This window comes from Xenopus laevis, chromosome 2S, assembly GCF_017654675.1.
Source record: "Xenopus laevis strain J_2021 chromosome 2S, Xenopus_laevis_v10.1, whole genome shotgun sequence".
NCBI classification, from domain to species: domain Eukaryota; kingdom Metazoa; phylum Chordata; class Amphibia; order Anura; family Pipidae; genus Xenopus; species Xenopus laevis.
In genome coordinates, this window is record NC_054374.1 from 84,685,073 (window position 1) to 84,711,078 (window position 26,006).

At 37.9% G+C, this 26,006-nt stretch overlaps 1 protein-coding gene across 1 annotated transcript; it reads left to right on the forward strand.

The window, feature by feature from the left end:
* The first annotated feature begins 6,208 nt into the window (after positions 1–6,208).
* LOC108709611 lies at positions 6,209–11,359 on the forward strand. The gene is made up of 2 exons (XM_018249614.2): positions 6,209–6,343; positions 9,313–11,359. Exon 2 carries the CDS (start codon positions 9,322–9,324, stop codon positions 10,804–10,806), a length of 1,485 nt encoding a protein of 494 aa, XP_018105103.1. The 5' UTR covers positions 6,209–6,343; positions 9,313–9,321; the 3' UTR covers positions 10,807–11,359.
* Positions 11,360–26,006: the final 14,647 nt, after the last annotated feature.

Consider the following 26,006-nt stretch of genomic DNA (forward strand, 5'->3'; position numbering starts at 1 on the left):
CCTACTGAACTTTTAAATAATTATACTTTCTTTTGCTTAATACATATAGCAAGGCTGTGTAAATTTTCCCACAGATAGATTAACCTCCTCATATTGAATTCTGAAGGCCTTTAAGATGCCCTTTTTCTGCAATTGCCATTATATAACATTTGTTTGGAATCCAATGCACTGGGTTGCAGCAATAGGGTCAGTAATGAAAGAGTATACACATTAGCCTATCTGGGCTAGAGGCAACACAGATATTTGTGTTCAAGGACAGATGGAAAAGAATGTGGGTCAGTAATCAAGTTCTCTATGTGCCGTGACATATTTGCATTGATACTGTTCTTCTGTCATGCAGAAAGTGACACACTGGCTGTAGAAGTCATTTTGTATAGGTGTATCTAGGACACTCAATGTGCAGGTTTTTTGAGCAGATGTCACAAATGACCTCCAAAATAACTAAACAGCTGTGCCGAGCCACTCGCTGCAAGCCCTGGGGACAAAGGTCTTGAACACTTACACTGCAAAAAGGTTGTTCACACAATGGTTTCTTATTAGCTTTGCAACCTGAGGACACTACTTAACAGCAAAACAAAATAAAAATCGGTTCTGTTGTGTAGCTAATTATACGTAGCTGAATTTAGAAATATTGAATCTGATTTGGGAGTCCCTGGTCTTCCTTCACTCTTGAAAGATTAAAGAGCAAGGCTTTGCTTAAGGGCCTTGGCACATAACCTCGTCGTTTTGAAAACCTGCTAAGTGTCCCCTTCAGTCAGACTAGCAGAAGGTTTATTGTTTCGCCAGTCTGCTGATGGAGGTACCTAGTGGTAGAAAAGCACATTGTGGATTTTTCAATGACCCAGAGGGCAAAGGTCACTTATTATAAATGGATAATGAGACCTAATGCAATGTTCTGACTGTGGACAAAGAGAGGGTCTATATGCAGCCCCTTGTGGCTTGGTCATTGAGGCTTTCATTTCCTTTGCACACTTAATGGAGCCAAACAATTGACAGAAATACTATACAAAAGATTGAAACTGAGAGAAACTGCTGTGTTCTAACTCTGACAGGCAAATAGTGACCCTGAAATGGCGCCAGAATGCCTTTTACCACTAACATGGCAGACAGCTGTAGCATTCACCCTAAACTCCCATTTATCCATTTGCTAGCAATTAACCTTATTGATGGAAGTGATATTATATTGAAAGAAAACCTACTGTTTACTAATGTCAGCCCATTACATTACTGCAGGTACATTACTGCCCAGCTTTTATGCAGTGTGTGTGTTTCCTGCAGGAAATTCTAACAGGTGTGGGACAAATAATATGTTTATCTGCAATGATTTTCTGAAATAGGATTTGTTTTTTCAGTTGGATACAAAATAACTGGGCACATAACTACCGCAAGTTCCTTTTGCAATACAAACATCTTAGCTTGGATAAAATCAGTTCCCAAGTATATCACTAAATCCCTGACCACTTCCTACTCTTTTCTGTGTAACTGGATATGTCAGTCTTTAAATCCCCTTGTATACGTTGCCTATGAACGCTAATAGTCTTATGTGTTATGCGCTCTCTTGTCATAATCTCATTGATTTTAAATCTGACTTATAGTGGGGAATTTGGTTTTCTTGTGAAAAAAAAACTGATATCAATTAAATTTTAGGAGACAATGTGCATGGGTACAATTGTTATGCCATATGTGCTCCATCACTTCCTAACACAAGGACCTGCTTTCCACTGTGCTTTTTCACCTCAAAGCATATTTTTTTCTCAGAATTTCATCATAATTATGATAAAATTTCAACACTAGAAAAACCTTTTGCAAATAGCAGGCAAGCTGCATCTCCATCATCAAGACTTCTATATCATCCCTGCCTGAAAAATGGTTTGCTATCGTTTACAGCGATGCAAAATATGCTATATAAATAAATGTTAATAATAATAATAGGAAGAAGTATGTACGTCATGCATGTGGTGGATGCAAGATCTGCACCTGTCATGGCCTTTTCACTTCACCCTACTTTAGTATTTAATCCCTATAGCCTATTTATGCCTAATAGGGAAGTTAATCTCCTGATAATAGCATGGCTACTTCATGTAGGGCCCTGTCTTGCTTTGTGGTAGGCATTCAAGATATACATTTAAGATAATCAAAGGGGTCCGTCCCACACCGCAGTGTGTAAAATGCGATTTCGGATCCAAGCTCCATGTTTTCTATTCACATAACAGCATTTTCCCATAATTTTAGCATAATTTGTTGCCAGAGGAAGTTGTGCCTTGTGCAGTTTTGTCCTGATGCTTCATAATACATGCAGTTGCACTAGCACTTTGGTGCCAATCAGACGCAACTGTGCTAAAAAAATTTTGCCATCATTTTCGGTGCTCATTGTGAGAGTGACATGTGCATTAATATTTTTGGCATAGCCCACGACTGGCCTGGGCCACTGTTGGTCTTTACCTTTAATGAATTGGACATTTGTACATTTGACTACAGCAAATAAAAAATTGCAGTGGGGAACGTAAATGACTCCCATTGTCATGCAACACCAGGAGATTTTGTGGAAAACTACAATCTGATCCCCCATATAATATGTGAACAAAGTCAGATAATGTATTTTTTTCATTCGTTTATGTCCAATGGTCTATGTGTGGTCGATGACAAGTAAAAAGCCTGTCAGGCTCCATCAGACTTTATCTTGTTAAATAAAAATACATCATTTAGCAATGACTTCCAACAGTTGTGTTGTGACAGATGGCAAATCTTTCATGTAGTTCACACATCAGATTTTTATATCTGTTCCATTATTTTTAGGCATATGCAACTACATCTAACTTGGAGTATACCACAGCATCCTACTAATTCTCCCTCTTGTATTTGTCTTTATGTATTTTGTGGTCACAGCCTCATTGCACCCCCTAATGGTTTTAAAAATTAGTGGTGAGCACAACTTTTCCTTGTTTGTTATAGTTATACAGGAGCTGTGACCAGCTCCATGTTGTAGCTCCCACCCTTCCCAGCTATAGTCAGGTGATCCCACTGGTGTCTAATAAAAGGGCAGCCAAGTTTGGGAGTTTTACTTTGAAAGCAGCTAGTAAGTTGCAGGTAAAACTTAGTCCCTTTGTAAAATGTATAACGAAGCAATAGAATTCTTAATGAATCAGATGAAAATTGAGCATAGGACTGGCCAGATATGGGATGACTTTGACGTAGTTGGCCAGCTTAAATATATTGCAATATATGGACAAACAATCCCTATTTTGTTTAAAGGGTAAGGCATTTTTCAGTAGCAGTATGCACAAAATGTCTCTGTCTTAAATATATTGATAATGGGTTGAGTGCAGAGGACTCTTGTATTTGTCTATATGTATTTTGTGGTCACAGCCTCATTGCACCCCTGCCTAATGGTTTTAAAAATTAGTGGTGAGCACAACTTTCCCTTGTTTGCACCCATGCTTGGCAGTTTTAACCTTGAAAGCAACAAGTAAGTTGCAGGTAAAACTTAGTCCCTGTGTAAAATGTATAATAAAGCAAATAATGTTTTTTTTTAAGAGCAGAGAGCTGCATTCCACAGTGACTTGCCTGCAGCAACCTAATAGTGACGCAACTAAATTACTGAGCCACTTCCCATAGTTTGCTCATTTTCAAGAGAAGTGCACATCCCTGCACATGCAGTTTGTTTCAACATTTTCAGCAATTGCTCTAGTTGTTAGAAATCAACTGCTAAATATCATCCAGTGAGGAATTTTTTCTCTCTCTCCGAAATGTGTCAGTATCTATAGCTTTAAGTGCTATAGAATATAATAAATACTAAGACTGAAATATCAGTTTTTTTAGTTGCATATCAGGAAAATGGAAGCAGACATATGAGAAACAAAGCAAATTGGACAAAGAACAAGTTACATATTGCAATATGTATGCATTAACAGTGTGTCGAAATAATATTCAACAGCACATGTAAAATATTACATCAGGGTTTTTTTGAACTTCCACATTGAAGGTGAAGTAGTGCCAGATTGCAATATTGTTTTCAGCACTAACTGACAATCTTAGAATTATACAAGCATTAGTCAGTCTGCTAAATTCTACAAACGCCACCAATAAATAGATTTGGATTTGAGACTTCCAGCAGCTAAAGTGCATCGGGAATTCTTGAACCTCCCATGTCTACTAAAAGTTTTAGACTGCAAATGAAACATAGAACAGGCGGCTACATAAAGCCAATAGATTTAATCTGGCGCCGGTGATGTACATAAGTCAGGCTCAGACTCATGTAAGACCCAGGCCAGGACCTAAATGAACATGCCAAAATATAAAGAAATATCACGTTCAGCTATAAGATCTTAAATTGTATTCATCTCCTGTGTTTCAAAAGGCTGACCAAAATCTTCTCACCTTCTCCTTCTTTGCAAATGTAGGTCCAAGGATCAGCTAAATCAGAAATTACTGCCAGAATCTTTGCTAACATTACATTACTCTTGTCACAGGGAAGACTGTGTATTCAAAGCTATTTTAAACCTTAACATATACAAAATGTCCCTTAAAATTTCCAGTCCCTATACAAAATAATAATAATAATGAGTGCTATCTTACAACTTTCCAAAGTTTGCTAGAACAAAGTCAATGCTACCCAACTTTTCTCTCATAAACTTGGGCAACCCTCGATTGTATCATTCATAATGCCTAAATGAATATCAATTCTAAGCATTTACTTTATGGAGGATCTCTTTATCAGATCCATAGTGGTACCTAAATTGTTGAACTTTGTAGTGCAGTGTCATGGGAGACTCAGAACAGCTGACGTGCTTTTGGTCTCCATCCTTTTAAACTTTCTATATGGAGATTTTAGGAACATTTGATATTTATTAGCTGATTTATGAAATCTAATAATGTTTTAGTGGATTTCCTTTAAACTGTCTGATTAATATAAAGTACTCATTAATGGTTATTGAGAAGTAAAACTTGGAGAGTAGAAGAACCAGGGAAGTGTGTGCTCCTTTTTAATTTTATAGTCAATCAAAATTTTCCTTGACTGTCAGAATGAAAAGAATTAGCCTAGACAAACTTACAGCCAGCCTAATAGTACTGTACCACATCTGCATCAAACAGCAATGGATGGTTTGCATAAAATAGAGGCTGAAGTTCATTCCACCGAGGGGTCCTGAAAAAGAAAAATATATAGGTTCCATTAAAATTAGCATTTTTTCAGTTATGTTATGTTATCCTTTAATTACACTTTAGATATAATTTAAATATTTAAATGAAGGTTCTGTAAATGTGTTTTTATGATACGATAAAATAACTATACATGCACGTATTTCTATGCTAAATATAATTATTGGAGTGATAGATTTTAAGTTCCTTCATTTGAAAAAAATATTGCTTAATACTTGGTAAATCACATCAGAAAAATTAAAAAAAAAGTGGTACAATCTGAAAATAGCTTATTAATGCTTATAATACATTAGGTGTTTTCCATCAAAGATTTTCAGCTGGAGACTCCTGGTGCTCCAAAGGATTTTTAAGAGCCCCAGTCTGCCCAAGACTCCACAGACTTTTATGACATATATTTAATATAGTCTAGTCCGCAAATATCCAGTGTGTTGAATAGAAAAAGATTGTAACTGTATACACTTGACCCACTTATTGTGTGCCATACAAAGTGATCAGAAAATTGAGCAACATTTGGAAGAGGTGGTATCATGTCCTAGTCATGGTACATTCACTTTATCCTCCAAGTATATGAATGATATGGAATCCTGCACTACATATATTTAATTAAACCTTAAGCTGTGTGCTTTCTCTATAGGGCAAACAATGTACTTGCCCATTACATACAAAAACATGGACAGCACTGATAGAAATGTTAGATACATTAAACTTTTGGGAATGAAATAAAATTCTTAAAGGGATACTGTCGCGGGAAAAAAAATTTTTTAAAAAATGTATCAGTTAATAGTGCTACTTCAGCAGAATCTGGCATTGAAATCCGTTTTTCAAAAGAGTAAACAGATTTTTTTATATTTAATTTTTAAATTTGCTGTGGGGCTAGACATTTTGACATTTCCCAGCTGCCCTCAGGTCATGTGACTTGTGCTCTGATAAACTTCAGGCACACTTTACTGCTGCACTGCAAGTTGGAGTGATGTCATTACCCCTCCCTCCTACAAGCTAATGTAAACCGAGCCTTTTCTAGTCAGCCTGTCAATTGAACAATAGGCAGGTATCAAGATAACAGCTCTCACTGACACCACTTCAGAAGGATTCTGCTGAATGGACTGAGAGGAGCTCTGTAGCTGCCTGCTGTTACCAGTGCTTTGCTCCACAGCCTTGGACTTTCTGAATTGACTTGTGCAGTAAGGTAAGTTGCTATGGGACACTGAAACTCTATAATTCCAGTGTGTATTAATGCAATATTCCACACACACACTGTCATTGTAACTTTCTCTGTCTAACACTAAGGGGGCCCAGCCTAAAGGCCATTAGGAGATTTGGGGTGAGTGATTATTTGTGCCCTAGGTATGCCCTTTTAGCAGGGTGACTGTTACCTCAATGTTTCTATATATATCTGTAACCTTATGAGCTAAGGGGGCCCAGACTGAAGGCCAGTTAGGGAGAGATTTGGGGTGAGTGCTTATTTGTGTCCTGGGTACCCCTGGAACTATAGCAGGGTGACTGTTACCCCATCGTTTCTATATATCTGTAACCTTGTTATGAACTAAGGGGGCCCAGTCTGAACGTCAGTTAGGGGGAGATTTGGGGTGAGTGCTTATTTGTGCCCTGGGTACCCCTGGAACTATAGCAGGGTGACACCCCAATGTTTCTATATATCTGTAACCTTGTTATGAGCTAAGGGGGCCCAGCCTGAAGGCTAGTTAGGGGGAGATTTGGGGCGAGTGCTTATTTGTGCCCTGGGTACCCCTGGAACTATAGCAGGGTGACTTCCCCCAAATGTTACTATATTTCTGTAGCCTTGTTATGAGCTAAGGGGGACCAGACTGAAGGCCAGTTAGGGGGAGATTTGGGGTGAGTGCTTATTTGTGCCCTGGGTACCCCTGGAACTATAGCAGGGTGACACCCCAATGTTTCTATATATCTGTAACCTTGTTATGAGCTAAGGGGGCCCAGCCTGAATGCTAGTTAGGGGGAGATTTGAGGTGAGTGATTATTTGTGCCCTGGGTACCCCTGGAACTATAGCAGGGTGACTGTTACCCCAATGTTTCTATATATCTGTAACCTTGTTATGAGCCCTGAAATTATTGCAAGGTGAATTGTAAACCGGTGTGCTGTCCTCAATACCAATCTTTGGGCCTGCTGCATTATTTGGGAGATAGACAGACTAAGCCTAATCCTAAAAAGGAGACAATTGCATTAGAAGAATGAGACCAGACAGGTAGCTGGTGCTTGTAACATATTCAAGGTGTTTCAGACACAGACAATTGGCTACTCTCATTTGCATCTCTGAGCGCTAATCTATTTATGAGTTTAGCATAGTCTAGCATAAAGGACAATCATGGTGACATTGGTAATGCCTTTATATATTTTGCCCTGGGTACTCATGGAACTATAGCATAGTACTGTCAACAATATTTGTTATATATTTGGAACCTTGTTAGGAGCTCACAAGGTTGTTACTGTAAACAATATTTTAGTTCATAACAAAGTTACTTATTTATAGAAACATTGAGGTAAGTCACCCTGGGGAAAATACGTATTTGTGCCCTGGAACTATAGCAGGGTGACTGTTACCCCAACGTTTCTATATATCTGTAACCTTGTTATGAGCTAAGGGGGCCCAGTCTGAACGTCAGTTAGGGGGAGATTTGGGGCGAGTGCTTATTTGTGCCCTGGATACCCCTGGAACTAAAGCAGGGTGACACCCCAATGTTTCTATATATCTGTAACCTTGTTATGAGCTAAGGGGGACCAGACTGAAGGCCAGTTAGGGGGAGATTTGGGGTGAGTGCTTATTTATGCCCTGGGTACCCCTGGAACTATAGCAGGGTGACACCCCAATGTTTCTATATATCTGTAACCTTGTTATGAGCTAAGGGGGCCCAGCCTGAAGGCTAGTTAGGGGGAGATTTGGGGCGAGTGCTTATTTGTGCCCTGGGTACCCCTGGAACTATAGCAGGGTGACTGTTACCCCAATGTTTCTATATATCTGTAACCTTGTTATGAGCCCTGAAATTATTGCAAGGTGAATTGTAAACCAGTGTGCTGTCCTCAATACCAATCTTTGGGCCTGCTGCATTATTTGGGAGATAGACAGACTAAGCCTAATCCTAAAAAGGAGACAATTGCATTAGAAGAATGAGACTAGACAGGTAGCTGGTGCTTGTAACATATTCAAGGTGTTTCAGACACAGACAATTGGCTACTCTCATTTGCATCTCTGAGCGCTAATCTATTTATGAGTTTAGCATAGTCTAGCATAAAGGACAATCATGGTGACATTGGTAATGCCTTTATATATTTTACCCTGGGTACTCATGGAACTATAGCATAGTACTGTCAACAATATTTGTTATATATTTGGAACCTTGTTAGGAGCTCACAAGGTTGTTACTGTAAACAATATTTTAGTTCATAACAAAGTTACTTATTTATAGAAACATTGAGGTAAGTCACCCTGGGGAAAATACGTATTTCTGCCCTGGGTACAAGGGTACCCAGGGCACAAATACGTATTTTCCCCAAATCTCCCCCTAACTGACCTTCAGACTGGGCCCCCTTAGCTCATAACAAGGTTACAGATATATAGAAACATTGGGGTAACAGTCACCCTGCTATAGTTCCAGGGGTACCCAGGGTACAAATAAGCACTCACCCCAAATCTCCCCCTAACTGACCTTCAGACTGGGCCCCCCTTAGCTCATAACAAGGTTACAGATATATAGAAACATTGGGGTAACAGTCACCCTGCTATATTTACAAGGATACCCAGGGCACAAATAAGTATTTTCCCCAAATCTCCCCCTAACTGACCTTCAGACTGGGCCCCCTTAGCTCATAACAAGGTTACAGATACTGTATATAGAAACATTGGGGTAACAGTCACCCTGCTATAGTTCCAGGGGTACCCAAGGCACAAATTAGCACTCACCCCAAATCTCTCCCTAACTGGCCTTCAGGCTGGGCCCCCTTAGCTCATAAAGTTACATATATATATATATATATATATACACACACACCACACACACACACATATATATATATATATATATAGGCTGCCTCAAAACCTATTACTGTAAAGTGTATTTCTATCACTCTGTTTGCATATCATGAACTCACATTAATTGTTGCTTTTTCTTTTTGTTATGGTTTAGGAATCCAAAATGCCACTATGCATTGTATCTGGCTGCAATAACAAATGCAACAAAGAGACATATGCAAAAGCAGTAATAATGCATACTTTTCCAAAAAACATTGAGGATATCAAAATATGGCTTCTGCAGACAGGACAAGATTTTGGAGATATTGAAAAATTTGCACAAAGAATAGTAGACACTAGAAGAAATGCTCCATTTCGCTTATGTTCTGACCACTTTACACCAGATAGCTATATCATAAGTAGTCATAACTCAAAAAAAACCCTGAAAATGGATGCATTACCAACCTTATTTCCTAATAGCAGAGAAGCCTGTGACACAGCAATAACTCCTGCTTTGAAGAAGGCCAAAAGAGAGATACTGGACAATTCCTCTCAAAGTACGCAAAGAATACAGCGTTTACCAAGTATGACTGATGCCAGCACATCTACAGCAGTGACTGTTATGAGAGATGTCGGCACTAGAACTGATATGTACCATAAAATGAGAAACATTAGTACACATACAAACCCCTGGCATGGAGTCAAAAATGCAACTTGCAATACAGATCCAAGACATGGAAAGGCTACTGTGACTACATGTACTGACCCGCACTTAGGAATGCAGGATGTTGGTACCATGGTGAATATAAGAATGATGGATGCCTTCACATCAACAGATTCTCCTTCGACTTTTGAAAATAAATCTTGTCAATGGCCAGAATATGAGCAAAATAGTGTTGCAGAACTATGGAAGGTTCAGCAGGATCATGATTACTCTGGGCATGATTATGAGAATCCCAGGGCTCACTCAACACCCAAAAAAAGGCCACTTGTCTGCAAAGGGGCAGATGTACAGCAGAGTGTACCAGACACAACATCAGAGTCACTGATATGTTCTGAGGAATTATCAAAAGATTTAGACTACAGTCCGAACAGTACTATAAATACTAATGATGCAACATTACACATACAAGAGAAAACAGATGAAGATATTGTACAGGAAAGGAAATTTTTAGTGTTTGAATCCTGTCTTGATGAACTGCTACTAAATCTATACTGCTCATGTGGTCTGAAAATTTGCAGAACAGATAAGTATGTGCAGGGTACATTTGTGTCTGTTAATGGTTACTGTTATAATGAACACAAAATTCACCTATGGGATAGCCAGCCACTGAAAGGGTCTATCCCTACAGGAAATGTACTTTCTGCTGCAGCTTTGCTGTTCAGTGGAGGAAATTACAACAGAGTTAGAGAAATGGCCTCTCTTTTGGGCATGCCATTTATTTCGCAGTCTACATATTACAGATACCAGCGCCATCTGCTTTTCCCAGCAATTGACATTCATTGGCAAAAAGAACGCCAGTCTCTGCATGAACAAATAAAAGATACACCTCTGTATTTTGCTGGCGACGGACAATGTGATAGCCCAGGCTATAATGCTAAATATTGTGCGATAAGATATAACGATATAGCAAAACTTAGCATGTCACAATGCGATTCCCTCAAATAGATAAATTGTGAACTGTGGTTGCATATTTTTTAAAACCTGTTTCAAGGTGGTGTATTTTTTACTGCTAATATAATACTTATTATTACATACACTGCACACTGGTGCAAACTATAAAAGAGCTGGTACACTAGTCCAGAAATATTTTTGTGAGTTAGTAAAGTGTACATAAAACACATGCATAAAGGAAAAATATTGTGACTGTTATTTCATTCCACAGTTTATTTCACTTTAGGGTATGTTTATAAGAGAATATTTTTCAGCTCTTTAAGACCATTGCACATTTTGACCACCACAGTCTCTGAAAAAAGCATATTAGTTAAAACACCATTCTCTGCCGCTTTAAGCTTCCTATTTATTTGAACACAAAACATGCTTCCTATAGAACACACAGATCAGGAAAGGGTCATTTACAAAACCATATTTGGAAATTCTACCAAATATGAGTAAACACTGCGTAAATATCAATAACTTTCTACAAACACAAAATGTAGTATTCCCATAAATGTGCATAACAGAAAGGTAACACAAAGCTCTTTCTCATCTATAGTGAGCATTCAGAAATAATATCAATTGTGTACCAAAGCTTCTGACGAGAAAAGTTGTTTAATTTCTCATCATAATAAAAGATGCATGCATGAAGGACTGATCTCATGGTATTAAAGTTGTAGTGGTAGTGAATCTAACCAAGGTCCAACTAGCGCGTGGTGAAGACCACATTTCCAGAGATGTGTCATCATTGATCTTCAAAGTTGTACTTAAAGGTTGTGGTTCCAGACAATGTTCCATCAGGGTTCCATAGCAGCTTATGATGTACAGAGCTCCATTATACATTGCTTGGACTGATCTGGTAAAGGGAAGCATGATATTAATATATAACCCTTTCAAGGACATTCATTTATACATTATTATCAATAGACACAAGGGCTTCAGTACCTATTCTTTTAATAAGGTCAGGCTCTGTTATGATAAAAAGCTGTTTTTTCAATGTAATTATTTTAAATCATGACACTTTGCAAAGTTTTCATAACTCAAGGATGTGGTTATTGGCACAGGATTCTGGAGAAAAGAAAACTGTGCATATAGTATTACATCTTTGCAAATGAAAAATTCATGTCTTGGGACTGTGTAAAACAATGAGTGTGGAAAGTTCCTTGTACTGCTTTCTGCTGTTCGTCTATATTCTAACCACAGCAGCAACATGTAACATCTTAACAGGTCTAAAACACCCTTAGGACACCTAACATACCTAACAGAATGTGGTTCACTAAGCATATTCCAGATTATCTGCATTTAATACAAAAATGTTTAAAATCATCTAACAGTACAATATAGTACAATATAGTTAACATCTAGATAGAGATAAATCCTACACTCCTAAGTTTGAAGACATTTTCTTCTAAAATCAGATCTTTAAACACAGCTGCAAGGCCATCAATTGTATATGTACCCATTATTAAGGGGCAAATTTTCTTAAGGTCGAATATCGATGGTTAATTAACCCTCGATATTCGACTGTTGAAGTTAAATCCTTCGATCGAACACTTAAATCGTTCGATTATAAATCGTTCTATTCGAAGGATTTAAATCCATCGATCGAACGATTTTTGTTTGACCAAAAAAAGATTGCTAAGCCTATGGGGACCTTCCCCATAGGCTAACATTGACTTTGGTAGCTTTTAGGTGGCGAACTAGGGGGTCAAAGTTTTTTCTTAAAGAAACAGTACTTCGACTATCGATGGTCAAATAGTCGAACGATTTTTGTTTCGAATCGTTCGTTTCAAAGTCGAAGTAGCCCATTCGATGGTCGAAGTAGCCAAAAAAAACATTCGAATCTGCAATTATTAATGTGATAGAAGTAAGTGGAAGAGCCAGGAGGGCAATGATGCTTGCAAAACTGTTTACCTGAAACAACTATCTGCATAAAAGTCAGAATCTTTCACTAATTACAAGCTAATGAAACAAAGGTAAGTGTCAGTGCCACAGAAAGCTGAATACACAATCAAATTATCTGGCATAACAACCAGTTAACTAGGGTAGAGTAATTGACAACCAACATGGCCCTACAGCCCCAATGTGGTGAACCCTGGACCACCCAGCAGACACATTGGTCTAGCTGTAAAACTTCCCAGAAAGATACAGCAAAGGTGTCTTAGGGCACTTTACAAACTCAGATATAATATATTTTAGCAGTCCCAAAACTTGGCCACCCCTTAAAAGCACAGACAAAATTAGATTTCTTTGATATTATCTTCATTCTCATACAACATTGTGGAGCTAATGATCATTGCCTATTACATTTATGGATGTATTATTTGTTTCATTGTAATTTTAGATTAGAAACAACATAAGCCAAAACAACTGACTTAAGGCCACCACACAACTGGATTAACTGGATCTACAAACTCAAAAAGCAAATTGCCTTGAGAACATACACATGTCCCTGAGGTACGCACTAAATAATATCAATACGTTTTCTGGACAATAGCATGCAAAGGTTTCTAATACAGTCTGATAGATCCCCTGTATTCCACGAGTCAGACTAACATATGCTGCTCTACGTTTAGACCTTACATTTGTATTATCAGACATACAGGTCAGCCAGAAGTGATTACATTTAAATTTCAATCTCAGCCAATCTCCGACTGACATCTGGCCAAAACACAATCCACCTTAAAATGTAGATACATCTGCCATTAACAGAGTTCTTCTATGTTATTACAGGGTTTAAGTGTCTAGTAGTGATGGGCGAATTTGCGCCGTTTCGCTTTGCTGAAAAATTCGCGAATTTCGGGCGAATTTCGCGAAACGGCGAAAAATTCGCGAAACGGCGCCGGCGTCTCGTTTTTGACGCCGGCGCCCGTTTTTGACGCCGGCGCCCGTTTTTCCAACGCCGGCGCCCGTTTTTGGCGCCGGCGCCCGTTTTTGGCGCTGGCGTCCGTTTTTTCGAAAAATTTTTTTTGATGCTGGCGAATTTTTGCCGCGAATTTTTGCGGGCATTTCGCGAATTTATTCGCTCGCGGCGAAACGCGCGAATTCGCCGCGAATTCGTGCCTGGCGAATAAATTCGCCCATCACTAGTGTCTAGCACTGTAAATGGAACTACAATAATGCTCTTTGTAAAAAATAACATTATATATATATATATATATATATATATATATATATATATATATATATATATATATATATATATATATATACACACACACACATTTATATATACACACATATATACTGTATATCAGAAGAAATGTTTGCATGTTTTGGACTTTCTAAAATCAAGCTGTTTCTTCAGTTCAACTCAACACTGGAACATATTCAAAAGTCCAGTTCCTCTAGACATATCTACTAGATACTGCATATCATGACCTGAATAAATAAAACTTTCATAAACATTGTCACACTGTATAAAACATGGATGAAAATCCTGGTACAGCAAGGAGAAACTACAGAGGGCCATTTGCAAACATTAGGAAAAACCTCATGTGAAATGCAGCAAATATTATACAATTTTGAGGATGTAATCATACATGGTCATATCTAATAAATATCTAGTTTGTATTACACATTAATTATTTAGCTATAAAATTAATGTGTAATACAAACTAGATAATACAAACGCAGGAGATCTTGGCTTTGCTTTTAAACATAATATAGAAACAAGAAAACCATTATCAATATAACATTAACAATATATATCATTTTTGCAGAAATGAACTTGAAATATGGGACAAAAGAAAACCACCTGTTTTTTGATATTTTTAAGATTCATGAAAAAAAACTTGGTTGAAAAATGAGGACATATTAAACTTTTTTAGTCTGTCTCTAAAAGATAAACATTAATTTATCAATAGTAATAAGCGAGATTTTTCACCAGGTTTCGCCGCGAAAAAGACACCCATAGTCTCCAATGGGTGAAAAAAAACTGTTGCACGTCAAAAAAAATTGTCGCCATTTAAAAAATGTTTGGAAAAGAGAAACTGGTGAGATTCGGCCATCACTTTTTCAACAAAGAACACAGATGAGCTAACTATCTAAACAAAAGCCTCATTTACTAATTGGGTACATAGTGTTAAGGCAAAATTTGGCAGAATCCAACATATTTTTTCTCTTCTTGGAATTCTAATTTAGCTGTGCCTTTTGTAAGTGTTGTTACACATATGGGACCTTTTTTTCAGAATGCTTGGAACCTGGGGTTTTCGGTAATTTGCATCACTATTCCTAAAGTCTACTATAAATTCATTTAAATATGAATTAAACCCAATGGGAATGTTTCGCCTTCCATAATGATTAATTATATATCACTTTATTTATTTAAAAAAATAATTATGATTAAAATTGAGTCTATGGGAGAAGGGCATAATTTGGAGCTTTCAAGATAACTGGTTTCTCGATAACAGATCCCATACCTGTACTATCATACGTAAGACAATCACAGAAAGACCCATAACTAGGCCAGTGATGGTGAACAAAAATGTGTTAAAGAAATAGGCCAAGAACTGGCTTACGCTATATGAGCTATAGCTCATATATATAGTAGGTTGCATTAATGGTGCATGAACACTTGGCGCATGAAAATAAATAGCTTTATGTATAATGCAAATGTTGGTGTACAATTTTTGGACAGATTTTTGCCTTCATCATATTTTTTATGAGAATTCTCACCATTTTTTCTTTCAAGTAGATTGTTGCCAAAGAGGATTAGGGTAGTACTAGAGAGGAAGTAGACCCTGCAGTTGGTGGGTGGCCCAGGACTCCCTAATTCATATATCATTTCAATAAATATTATTATATTTCAAAACATTTTGGGGGCCATAAAAATAATTTGCTTTCGGGCCCAGTAATATCTAGTTATGCCACTGGTGCTACTTGAATAGATAAAGTTATGGGATCTGTTATCCAGAAATCCTTTATTCAGAAAGCTCTGAATTACAGAAACATAGATTTTTTTATCCATTGTACTCAGGTTAAACAAAGGGACATATTATCCCTTATAAACCTGGCATTTAATCATATACAGATATGGTACAGTCTGGCCTAGGGGCGGCCCAAATCCGGGCCTGCCAGACTTCTCTGTAGCAGGGTATCGTCAGTACTTCCGACAAAATTGGAATGCAGCTGAGCAGCATGCAGCACCTATTATATTGCCACCCTAGGCCTGGGCCAGGGGTCCTCAAGCTTTTTAAACATGGGGCCAGTTCGCAGTCCCTCAAACTATTTCGTGGGGGACGGACTCAGCCCCAGCGCATCACATCACCATGTCCCCTTCTTCCAGTTTTCCTTTACTCCCACCAGTGGAAGCCACTGCTCTCCTCAGAGCAGTCATATTTAAGTACAGTATATGTACAGTACAGTACAATTACAGATGTACCTATGTAACAATTACAGATGTTACCTATGTAACATCTTCATATGATGGTGTGGAATTTCCAACGCACATTAGATGTGGCTGAGATTTCTTGACTGATTAACATAAGAGCACATAAAAGCTGTTGTATTATTGGTATTGTATGATTGCATATTACAGGTATATCACAAAGTGCCACCGTTTGCAGAAATTTGATCAGAGTATTCTCTATTCATTATGCTAGAAACCTACTGAACAAATGCTTTGGAAATGAACTTAAACCCTTGTTTCACTTGCACATACATTACTGCCTAGCTTCAAGAAATGTAGACAGAATTTTAGCCACAACTATGCATCCGGAATCAAAAATTTTTGTTTCTCAAATGCAGTTATTGTAAATTTAAAATACAAAGGATTTTATTTTTATTTAAGGACTTTGACAGTCTAATAGTGCTAGAAAATTAACATTACAATAGAATGAGATTTTGATTATATGCCGTATTTTTCCCAGAAAAGGGGAACAAAAATTAGGAAAAGACTGATTAAAGGGCTTGCGCTCCAAAGATGCGATTTGTAAATGTAATATGCTAAAGTAATCTTTTAAAGGCTAAAGTTACCCAGCTTGGCATCAGATCACCATAATACCTTGTCTAGAATAACTAGAAATGTTTACAAGGAAGGATGAATCATCACACAGTGATGCAGAGGTGTTCCATGTAATCAATCATTGTTACATGCTCCTGTGTCAGCCTAGTGTTGGGATACACCACAGCATTAAAAGGGTAGATGGGATCATAAAATGCATTTCATTTTGGAATGTTTCCACTGGAACACTATATTAAATTATGAATTCCTGGGTCTTTTCTTTCCAATTCAATGTAATGGATATGTAATTTAGAAAGTGGAGATTTAAGCGTTTGTCATGAACTGGAATTAGTTATTTTTGCCAAACAAATGAATGGCAGTTTTTCATACCAATAAAAATGCAGCTTTCACCAGTGATTGAACAAGTCAGAGAAGCCTAGTTCTCTACATACTGTATCAATAAGTTGGAAAATATTATGACCTTTTTCCCCACAGGATTTGTTCATATAAAATATGTATGTAGAGTGCATGCTCTGTATTTTATTGGGTATATAATGGAGTTTGGGTCCATCCGCTATACTATCCATTTTAAAGGAATTGTTCAGTATAAAAATAAAAACTGGGTAAATAGGTAGGCTGTGCAAAATAAAAAATGTTTCTAATATAGTTAGTTAGCCAAAAATTTAATTTATAAAGGCAGGAGTGACTGGATGTCTAACATAATAGCCAGAACACTATTTCCTGCTTTGCATCTCTCTTGGTTTCCACTGATTAGTTACCAGTTAGTAACCAATCAGTGACTTGAGGAGGAGGCACGTGGGTCATAACTGTTGCTTATGAATCTGAGCTGAATGTTGAGGCTCAATTGCAAACTCACTGAACAGTGGCCCCCTTCAAGTTGCTGACTAACTCAGAGCAGGGCCGGATTTACATAGTGGGCACCCCTAGGCCAACTTTTGTTCGTTGCCCCTGTCCCCTAGGCAGCAACGGGACAGGGAAAGTGCTACTGACTGTGAGGGGGATGTGTCCTTTAAACATTGCGCATCTCCTTTGCCCCGCATTGGACACGCATTGCGTCTTTGCGCAGGTGAATTGTGTGATGTCATTGCGCATGCGCACACGGATGGACTTATATTACAGCACCTCCCCCTTCAGACTTTCTCTTGGCGCCCATAGCAGCTACAGGCGCAACCTCCCTCCCGCCCACCCAGTTGTGAAGAATTTGTGTGTATTGTGTATGTTATGTTTTTACGTTTTTTTTAAAAAAAAGGGGGGGGGGGCTACACTTGTGAGCATTTAACTGATTGTAAGTTTATCTGTAAGTGTAATTGTCACAGCATGGCGGTTAAGTGATCCTTTGCCTGTGTTCAGCTTTGTTATAAAAGGGGGACATCACATGCCCACTGCACGCAGTGGCCGGCATTCGGGTTAAGACAAGTAATTTGTTATATATTTGACATCTAACTAGATGTGTTTTGAAATTGGCAAGGATCTGGTAATATAAATAAAGCTGTGACCGACCTGCACCCACAATCCTGTTTCAGTGTGTTTATTATAACCATGGTGATAAGGGGTATCCCTATCGGGGCAGCGTTTTTGGGTTTTTTATATGATAAACATCTTCACAGTTTCCCCTTTATTCGTGCAAATTTTCATCATCTGGACTGGAGCAATGGGGATTGGCGCATGGGAAATTTAAAAAAATGATTGGATCTCCAGCACATCCCCAGTGTTTTTGAACCAATGTGGGTGTGGTTGGGAAGCATGCCGCCCCCCTAAAATCCAACCACCCTAGGCTCGGGCCTAGGAGGCCTTTCCACAAATCCGGGCCTGACTTAGAGCTAGAGAGCTGAAAATCAGGAAGTAATGTTCTGTTTTTTTATGTTAGACATCCAGCCACTCCAGCCTTTACACATTACCTATAACTATATAAGATACATTTTTTATCTTGCACAGCCTATCTGTTTATCCAGTTATTATTTTTACACTGAATTGTTCTTTTAAATATATTCATATACATATCTGGCATATTTATCAAGTATGGGAGGACACACAAAGCTTTTCAAACCCAGGAGCCCAGTGCTGCAAATTTGTCTTGATGCCCTTTCCCTTTTCCAAAATACACTGGCATATATCTGTGCATGTCAAACACATATAGGTAATTCATTCAGGTATTTCAGCAGGCAAATCTTTTGGAGGTATAAGAACCGTCAAATGAAATATATTTGATATATCCATACTTAGTAACATTGCAGTGTGGCCATAAAAAAATCAATTTCTTATATATTATAAAATTATATTATTTATTATATAATTATATTTAGGGAATAGAATGGATGTGATGTGGATTTAAAATGTGTGAAGCAAATCTCTTAGAAAAGGCAGTCAATGTGGTTCAGTGGTTACCATTGCTGCGTATGATTCCATCTGGCCACAATCTTCATTGAATTTCTATGTTCTCCTGTGTCTAAGTGGGCTTCCACTGGGTACTTTACTTTCATCCCACACTCCAAAAACATACAGGCCACTAAAAAAATCAGGCAGTAAACAATCTATATAAAGTACTCTGTAATTGTGACAGAATACATAGCCATTAATCTGCATTAGACCAGGCCGATTAAGTATACTAATCCTTGGTTAATGCAAAAATAAGTGTGTGGCTATAATTTTCAGCAATACTGAGTTCTAACGCAAAATGGGATTTTTAAAATACATACAGTACTCTGGGCTGAGTTAATCAAAGCATTCAAATAATGGATGTGAGATTCAATACAGCTACTACGTTAATATGTTATCATATGTATAATTGGTAGTTGGAACTAAGACAGGCGTGAACCCTTTTGCCTTATTCTGGTTAATATATCAGTTGCCCTACAAAATCTATGATATTCAAAGAGACATACTATTCTAGGAATAAGATGGAAAGATTTTATGAATTGCTATAACTATATTTATATTCAGCTAAAATACAAATTACATTGTCATTCTTTTACATATTGAAGTTCTGATGGTTCAGAGACACAGCAATGGATTTTACTATCTGGAGTGGGGGGGTGCATAAAGCATTGCACTTTAATGGCTAAAATAACCGAATACAGCTAAGGGAAACTTGTAGCTGCAGTTGGGCAGTAGGCGCATTCATAACAAAATAAATATGGTATGTCTTAAAGTGCTGTAAGAAGCATCTTTTTTTTTTAAAATTTAATGTATGTATTATGTTTCTCGATTCATAACAAGCTGAAAGGACTGTACAATATGTGGATGCCCAAATGCCGATGTTGCCAATTAAGGGCTGCCATGTTGAGCCTGTGACCTTTTGTACTTTACTCCCCTTTAAACTGTCAGCACTTTGAAAATTATTCCCAATACTAAAATCAAAAGTCAGGTTAGGTATCACTTCTAAAAAAATCTCTTGTGTGACGTATTGTGCAAAAGGTCACCTTCGGGACTTTCGGCAAACCTTACAATTTATGTACTGCTGCTGATGAAAAATAATGTCAAGCTCTATTTTTCTAACCTCAGTTAGCAATGATAATGGCCTTCTTTACAAAAACATTTGATGGCTTCTGCAATTGTGTGTTTGTATACCAGCCATGCTACTTAGACGTCATTCTACTTAGAAATAGCAGGAAAGGTAATGAGGCATAAGCAGCACTGGATTTGTATTTGTAAAATGGTTTGTTTTCCCTTGGGGCTAGAGCTTGATACTGAGGAAGTGTATGTTTAAGTAAGTATGCTGTCAGCTGTTCTTGAAGCCTTTAATGTGTGTTATGTTACTGCTCTTTATATTAAATAAGGGCCTATATACGCCCTGCTCCAGATGACATTTCCACACAGAATATATCATCAATATAGAAATATGCATCAAGTCACAGCTTGACATTGTACATAATATTGTAGTCAGTACATACTTTGACTTAGTTCATAAGTTTAACTGTCACACTACAACACGTTTTAGAGGGTTACAAACAAAAAATATTAACTGAGATAGGAAAAATACACACATGGGCAAACAAAATTAAATGCATATTAGTGTTTCAGTGAGAAAGTATGACAGTCAGTTACAGCTACCACCAGTAGCCTAACAGCCACAATATGCAAAAGGATGGAAAGACAGCACTCCGGTTAAAGAGAAGGTGGTTTATTGCAACAGGTCACAACCAACTTTACCTGACACGTTTCGGGAGCAACTCCCTTAATCATAGGCCACCCGGTACATCAAAATGGAGCTGCATAAATAAAACAGCCACAATAAGCACAGAAATGTACTTGGGTTTACCCATTGTGTGAATGCACTCTACCAAATGGATCACAATACCTTGGAACTCACCATACCACATCCTTTCTCTATATAAACAAGTCTACAAAAGTCTGTAGTTTGTTTCATTACCTAGTAAAGCTAAAAAGTGTAACAGGCCAGTGGAATATAAGCTGTACCAATAAAAATGTTCTTAAAGTGATAGTGACACTAAAAAAAATATTATTCAAAATATTAATGTACGTCAAAAGTTACCTATAGCTCATGTTGATTGTTTTGTGATAAAGCAAAATCACAAGACATACTGTTACAGATTACCATGAAGCAGATAATACCGTGATTATGGCAATAAACGTAAACATAACAATAACAATTTAAACAGTCAGCTCAGTTATGGCGAATAGCATGGGGGGGTCGATCCTGTAAGAGTTAGTTCGGATAAGAGGTCAATAGTCTGTTGGTTTGGTGACTTCTGGGAGGCGCAGTATCGGGTTGTAATGACTCTTGTTGTAGCGCTGCTAGATATTGGGATGACTCCATGATCAAAGGGTGATTCTTGAGAGTTTCCATATCATACCATGCGGTATGTCGAAAGGTGTAGATTGTGAGGCATTTAATTCGTTGTGGGAGGTGCGCTATATAGGTAGTCCATTTGTCAAAAAATTTAGATGTATCGTGTTCTTTCTTGGTTACGGTTTCCAACCAGTCCATATGGAAAATGTGATGTAATTTTTGTTTTACTAATATCATTGGTGGGGGGTCGGCGTGTAGCCATTGTTGTAATATGGTTTTCCTGGCTGCTGCAGCCAGTCTTCCCATAAGGCGTTTGTCGGTTGTTGATATTTGTGTAAATGAAATAGGATTGCTGAATAGCGCCCATTCTACATGTATTTGGAGGGGCTTCCCAATCATCTGTGCACCGTATGAAACAACTTCCTTCCAAAAAGATTGCATTAACGGACAAGACCATAAGGTATGTATTAGGTTTGCAGCAGGAGCATGGCATTTTAAGCATTTATCTGAGGAGAGGTTACCCATCTTGAATCTTCTTATTGGTGTGAGATATGAATTATGAAGAATTTGAAGTGACATTTCCTGATATCTACTTGCCGGAAGTAATGTCATAATTTTAGAATGAAGTTTCAAAACGTCTGATTCCGTAATGTTGGGTAATTCCGTAGTCCATTTAAAGTTAGGTTTATCATCATCATCTACATTTAATACTGGTCTAATAGTATGATAAATGTGTGAGGTTGTGAGTGTCCTATTCTTGTGTTTCCATAGTTGGTTTAGTTGGTTATTTTTGTCATTATCTGTTAGGAGCTGTACTATAGTGTTCGCAAAATGAATGACTTGCATACTTAAGTATAGATGGGAGTTAGTAAAAGGGAATTTGTCAGTTAGTTTATTCAAAGAGAATATTGAATAGTGGTTATCTAGTATGTCGTGTATGTTATGGAGGCCGTTAACACTCCAGGAATGCAGAATAGGGTTTTGAATGCCAGGAGTAAAGCTGTTGTTGTCTATCCACGATAAGTAAGGGGAAATGCATTGTGAGACATTATGTCGTTTTCTGACCGAGTGCCATGCTTTGTAGGTATCCAGGAATAGCGGGTTATTTTTCATGTGTGTTGGAATGTTATGTAGAGGTGTATGCAAGAGACAATTTAGGGAGCGATTGTCAGTTTGATATTGGTCCAAAGAGAGCGTTGTATAAAAGTCTCTATTGAGAAGCCAGTCTCCGGCATATCGGAGAAGGGCTGCTTCGTTGTAGGCCTTGATGTTGGGAAAATTAAGACCGCCAAGATTTTTAGGTTGTTGTAGTTTAAAAAGACTAATCCGTGGGCGTTTTTTGTTCCATATGAAGGTTCTAAATATTTGGTTTAGTCGTTTCTGGTCGGATGGTTTAATACAGTATGGCAGCATCTGAATAGGGTATAAAAGTTTGGGAAATAAAATCATTTTAACGAAGTGTATTCTGCCAAGGAATGAAAGATTGATGTGTCTCCATTGCAGCGTTTCCTGTTGTATGGTGTCAATTCTTTTCCTAATGTTTAAGGAATAGAGATCTTTATGATGTGAAGGGATTCTGATGCCGAGGTATTTAATATGTTGTTTTGTTTTTTTGAACAGGAAGTGTGGAGGCCAATCCGTAGTCCTCGTATGACATAATTGAAGGGCTTCTGATTTGTCTAGATTGATTTGAAATCCTGCTATCTTGCCAAATCTCTGTATGATGTGTAAGAGAGTGGGAATTTCTGTTTTTGGTCGGTTGACAAAAAGCAGGATGTCATCTGCAAAAGCTGTTACCTTAAGAGTTGTTTGTCCTATCTTTATCCCCTGAAGGTGCCTGCATTTCAATATGTGTCTTAGTAATGGATCGATCGCTATATTGAAGAAAAGGGGCGATAGTGGGTATCCTTGGCGCGTACCTCTACTAATTACAAATCTATCCGAGTTAGTGTTATTAACCGTTAAGAATGTAGTGGGTGATAGATATAATGATTTGTATAGGTTGAAGGTTTGGATGCCAAAGTGTTGGAACTTGAGCAATCGACGTAAATGCGAATGTGATATCCTATCAAACGCTTTGTTTGCGTCTAAATTTATTAACATACCATGTTGTCTTTTTTCTAGGTTGCTGTGATAGACTGCGGATATTATTTTCCTGAGCGCTTGGACTGGGTGACGGTGTTTGATGAATCCTACTAGATGTTCGGTAAGTATGGAGGGTAGTATTTGTTGCAATCTATCCGCCATTATCGTAGTCAGTATTTTAAGGTCTTGATTAAGCAGTGATATTGGTCTATAGGAAGATGGGTCTGTTAAATCTCTATGGGGGGGTTTGTGGATGCAAACCTAAGGCCAATTTCAAAAAGTATAATTTCAAAAAGTATAAAGCCCTGTCTAAGTAATTCAAGTAAATATGCCAGTGCATGTAATTTTGAAACAGGGTTTTTTTGTTACAAAGTTATGATCATAATATTGATAAGCCACCATGTCTCTCATTTATTTCTTCTTTACATTCTTTTATTCTATGCTTTCTTACACATATACTCCCAAATACACATACACTTTCCCTTACCACTACCATACATACTTTCACTTTTCACTTACACATGTATACACACTATTGTGCAACTGCACATATCACTCTACCTTGATTTTAATTACAACACCTGATTTCTACTTTTCTAAAATGGGCGTTGGTTAAGGCAGTCTCTCCCTCTTAAAAGCCGCTCAGCAAGTTGGCGGTGGAGGATCTAGCACAGAGTTGAAACCAAGGCACAGGAGATGTTTATACAAAGAATTGCTACTACAGAGAGGTAATGTACCTTGTTTACTATGACTAAAGATAAATAAGTTAGGGACCACCATGTGGGGTTTTACCTTGACGTGGTATGGTGGCTTATCAATATTATGATCATAACTCTGTAACAAAAAAACCCTGTTTCAAAATTAAATGCACTGGCATATTTACTTGAATTACTTAGACAGGGCTTTATACTTTTTGAAATTATACTTTTTGAAATTGGCCTTAGGTGTGCATCCACAAACCCCCCCATATCTGTTAAATCTCTACCCTCTTTGGGAATCAGTATTATTCTGGCAACATTGGCTTCATGCCATAAGGGTGTGCCTTGTAAAGTGTCATTATATAGTTTAGAAAGAATGGGCGTTATATCTGGAGACATGTGTTTATAAAATTCTGCCGAAAGGCCATCTGGCCCCGGCGTTTTCCCATTTTTTAATTGCGTGATTGTGTATGAAATTTCCTTCTCTGTTATAGGTGCATCTAATATCTCACGGTCATGAACCGTCAATTTGTGGAGGTCCGCTTCCATTACATCTCTGATTTGTGTCGCATCATGTGTCCATCCACTAGGTGTTTTGATTTTTTGTATGTATGCATTGCGGATTTTTCTTTTAGCTATTTGTGCCAGTAATTTCCCCGATTTGTTACCGTATCTGTAGAATTTGTTTGCCGTGTGACTAGGTGGTTTGTGTGCTTTTTCCGTTAATAAAGTATCAAAAAGTTCTTTTGTGTCTTTGTATTTATTCTTGTCTTCTTGAGTGTTGGTTGTTTTGAAAGCTGTATAGTGTATGGTTAGTTGTTGTTGTAGTAGGTTATATTTTTCATTATAGTTCTTCCGTTGTTTAATCAAGTATGAGGTAACCTGTCCTCTCAATACTGGTTTAGCCGCCGCCCATAAAAGTTGTGGGTTATCCCAATGATCAAAGTTATCGTCTAAGTAATTGGCCCAACTAGTTTTTAGAAAGGTTAGGAAATCCTCACTAGTGCACAGATATGTTGGAAATCTCCAGTTGTAAGATCTGGGTTGGGGTATAGGTAGCTTTAAAGTGATTGAGATCAGCGCATGGTCCGAGATGTCTATATTGTTAATGTCAACTGACGTCAGCATGGGCAGTAGCGTTTGCGATAAGAATAGGTAGTCAATTCTAGAGTGCATGCCGTGAACTCCAGAGTAGAATGTATAATCCCTAGTTGTAGGATATGTGTGTCTGTACGTGTCATAGATTTGCAATGTGTCACAAGTTGTGTGCATGGGTTTCGCTCTGTTGCGTGAGTGTGGTGTAGGCTTGCCTGATTTGTCCATGAAGTCATCCCAAACTGCATTGAAGTCTCCTCCCAATACAAGATTTGCTGCCTCCCAGGAAGTCAATTTCTGTAGCACATCTGCAAAGAAAGATTTATCATCATCATTAGGTGCATAAATATTCATTATAGTATATTTGGTACCAGCAATATCTATGTCTACTATCAGGTAACGGCTGTTCCTGTCTTTGTAGGTACGGGAGATGGTACATGGCAGATTTTTGCTAATCAATATTGCTACCCCTCTCGATTTAGTCTTATAAGAAGCATCTAGTGTGGTCTGTAACCATTTATCATGTAATTTCGGGGTGTTTGTTCGTTTCCAATGAGTTTCTTGTAGGAGTGCTATTTGGGCTTTTTCTCTGTGTAATTTATCTAACACTTTCCGTCTT